Source organism: Apis dorsata, unplaced genomic scaffold (genome assembly GCF_000469605.1).
Source record: "Apis dorsata unplaced genomic scaffold, Apis dorsata 1.3 scaffold_365, whole genome shotgun sequence".
Taxonomy (NCBI): domain Eukaryota; kingdom Metazoa; phylum Arthropoda; class Insecta; order Hymenoptera; family Apidae; genus Apis; species Apis dorsata.
In genome coordinates this window covers 1,253,560-1,256,275 of record NW_006263630.1, presented here as the reverse complement: position 1 = coordinate 1,256,275, position 2,716 = coordinate 1,253,560, and the positions used below count along the sequence as shown (strand labels likewise).

At 43.4% G+C, this 2,716-nt stretch overlaps 1 protein-coding gene across 1 annotated transcript in view; it reads right to left on the bottom strand.

Moving 5' to 3' along the window:
• The window catches only part of LOC102673816 (discoidin domain-containing receptor 2-like), a 123,829-nt gene that overhangs the window by 6,342 nt on the left and 114,771 nt on the right, over positions 1–2,716 (bottom strand). The window contains exon 5 of the mRNA XM_006618675.2: positions 2–285. Within this exon, the coding sequence (XP_006618738.1) occupies positions 2–285 (284 nt within the window). The remainder of the gene's footprint in view (position 1; positions 286–2,716) is intronic.

Here is a 2,716-nt window from a genome sequence, read left to right as displayed (position 1 = left end):
GGGCCCGATCTTGCCGTCCGTCAACTGTCCCAGTCCGCGCAGAAGCTGGCCGTCCCAGTAGCCGTCGTACGTGGCGTCGAAGAACTCCCAGTTGCCGCGTTTGTCGCCCTGGGGCATCGAGTACGACACGATACCGTCGTTCCACGGGCAACCGTACAGTTCCACCCGCATGCAAACGGTGCGACGATGGTAGCTGTAAGGCCAGAAGCGGACTTTGCTCGCCCACATGGGTGGCTCCAGCTCGTGCTTCGACTCCAGGTACGTGTTCTTGTTCCCGTCGATCACCTGTCACACCATCCATTCACACCTCCATTAAATATTTCCACATATTTTCCATATATTTATTTTATTCATTATTTATGGAAACGATTATTATTTGAAACCAACGCTTAAAACATCTTAATAAATTCAAATCATCAATTATTAATTCTTAATAAAGGCACCGTTATATCGTTCCATCACGATAATTAAAGATAGTCAAATCATTCGTGGAAATTTCTATATATATATATATATATATATATTTTTATCAACGTGGAGGATCGTTATTAACACTTGACGTGAAACTCGCTCGAGGTCACATGTTTTGAATAATTCATAGAAGAAGGTATATCCGGGGATATCCACGTATACTTGGAATTACGATTCGGTATCATTAAAATACCATAAACTATCGGCGATCGCATCGATAATGCACGACGATTCGAGCATAATGTGCGTAATACACCTGTCGGGGTCAGGGCGAGGCACGGTCACGTAAGCGGGCATACGTGAGAATCTCGTGCTCGCGTGGAGGAGTCGAGTGGCGCTGTCAAGTCCGGTAAGTGGAAAATAAGAGGTGCTTTGTTTCGAAAGGGACGACCCTCGACGATGCTGCACCGGGAATTTCTCGATCCCCAGCCGCGATACAGCGGCCGGGCCCGGCTCTCGTGGAATAGAACGCGCCTTGTTCCCTCTGAGAACGCGTGAAACGAGAAATCGCGGCGGCCAGGAACGCCCACGACATTTCTACCGGCGTTCCTCGAACCGCTTCAACCAAAGAATTTCTTCTTTGCCCGAGAGATTTTTTCAATTTCGTTTCTTCGCGTCTTGTTAATCTTAAAATTAGAATTTTTAAATCTTAGAAATATTTTCTTCGCGTAAGAAGAAATAATTTTCTTTCTCTTAGAAAGAATTTCTAACTTTTTTTTACGTGTTATTAGTTAAATCTTAAAATTAGAATTTTGGGTTGTTTCAATTTAGATAGCGCGAAGAAATAAAGAAAGTGTAAGATCTATTTTCTAAACTCCATTGTTTGAGAGAAGAAGAGAAACGAATGATCTTCCAATCGTTTACAATTTTTCCCCACTATTGCCTTTCAAGCATTTGTTCGAAAAAAAAATAACACGGCCATTCTCCAAAATATGCTTCCCAATAATTAAAATATAATTAAGAAAGAGAAGAAAAAGAATCGCGATGTTGGTGGTAAAAACTTGAAACAGCAGACACGTTTCTCGAAACGGGAAACGTGTCAAGTTTTTCCTGCAACGAATGCAGTTTTCCCGATCGGGTGCCAAGCGGGTTCCGCGACGGCTGTGGAAGAAGGAAACGGCGATTAAAAGATGATGGCCGTCCGCGGTGTCCGGTAATTAGTTGACACCGTTTTATTCGCGCTCGTTATTCCCTCGGGCGATTTCCCGGCTGATGTTCGCCGCATCGAAGCGAAATACAATGAGCCGACACGCGTGAAATTCCGGCTGGCGTCGCGCCGTGGACACAACGTTTCGCTTCGGCTTCGTTACAGCCGGCTTAATGAGCGCGCCGCGCTCGTTAAGGGGGCCGAAATACGCGGCTGTAAACGGAACGCTTCTGAAAGAAGTCTGATTCAACGATACGAAGAAAAGGGAAAAAAGAAAGGAGAGTCGGTGATATTTTAGTTAAACCGGACGTTTTTGCGCCTCGTTCAGAGTGGCGTGGGGTAAATAACGATGATTTTTATTTCTATCGCGAGATCGGTAAATGGTTCGATTTTTTTCTTTTTCATTCCTGCGACGAGGAAATTATTAGGGGATAATAAAGATATTTCGAGGACGAGCTTTATAGTGCTTTATAGATAGAAAGATAAATTTGACACGAGGGACGTGCATACATTCGTGTATAATAAAGTACAAGTTTTCGTTCCACGCCATTGCAAGGTTGGTAAACAGTCGAATTTTTTTTCTCTTCGTTTGTGAAATAATAAAGGTATCTTCTCGAAGACTCTCTAAGACTTCAGTCTGCATAGGGGAAAGATAAATTTATCAATTGATAAAAGGAACACGCGTGTTTATATCTCAGCCAAGTACGATTTCTCGTTGAAAACGACGAGAGTGAATAAAACGACGTTTTACATCCACGCAATCTATTGCAAGATCGACTTCTAAGTTTTCTGTGAACACGCATCTAGGAAAAGAGAAATAACATGTTGAAATAAAGATATTTCGAGCTTGGAGGATAAATTTAATAACCCGGAATAAAAGAAGCCGGGGCAGGCAAGTTACTCCTCGCTATTTGTATTTCGCCAACCAACAAAGTACGCATCACGAAACGATAGATAAGATAAGCTCCACTTCCTTGCCTTGCATCAAAGCGAAAACGAAGGAAGAAGGTTGCTCGCGTTAAACGATTCGATAACGCGGCTTGTATAAATCCGCATCGACCGATCGTGACGAGCGCGATCAAAGGCGTTCCTCCTCTC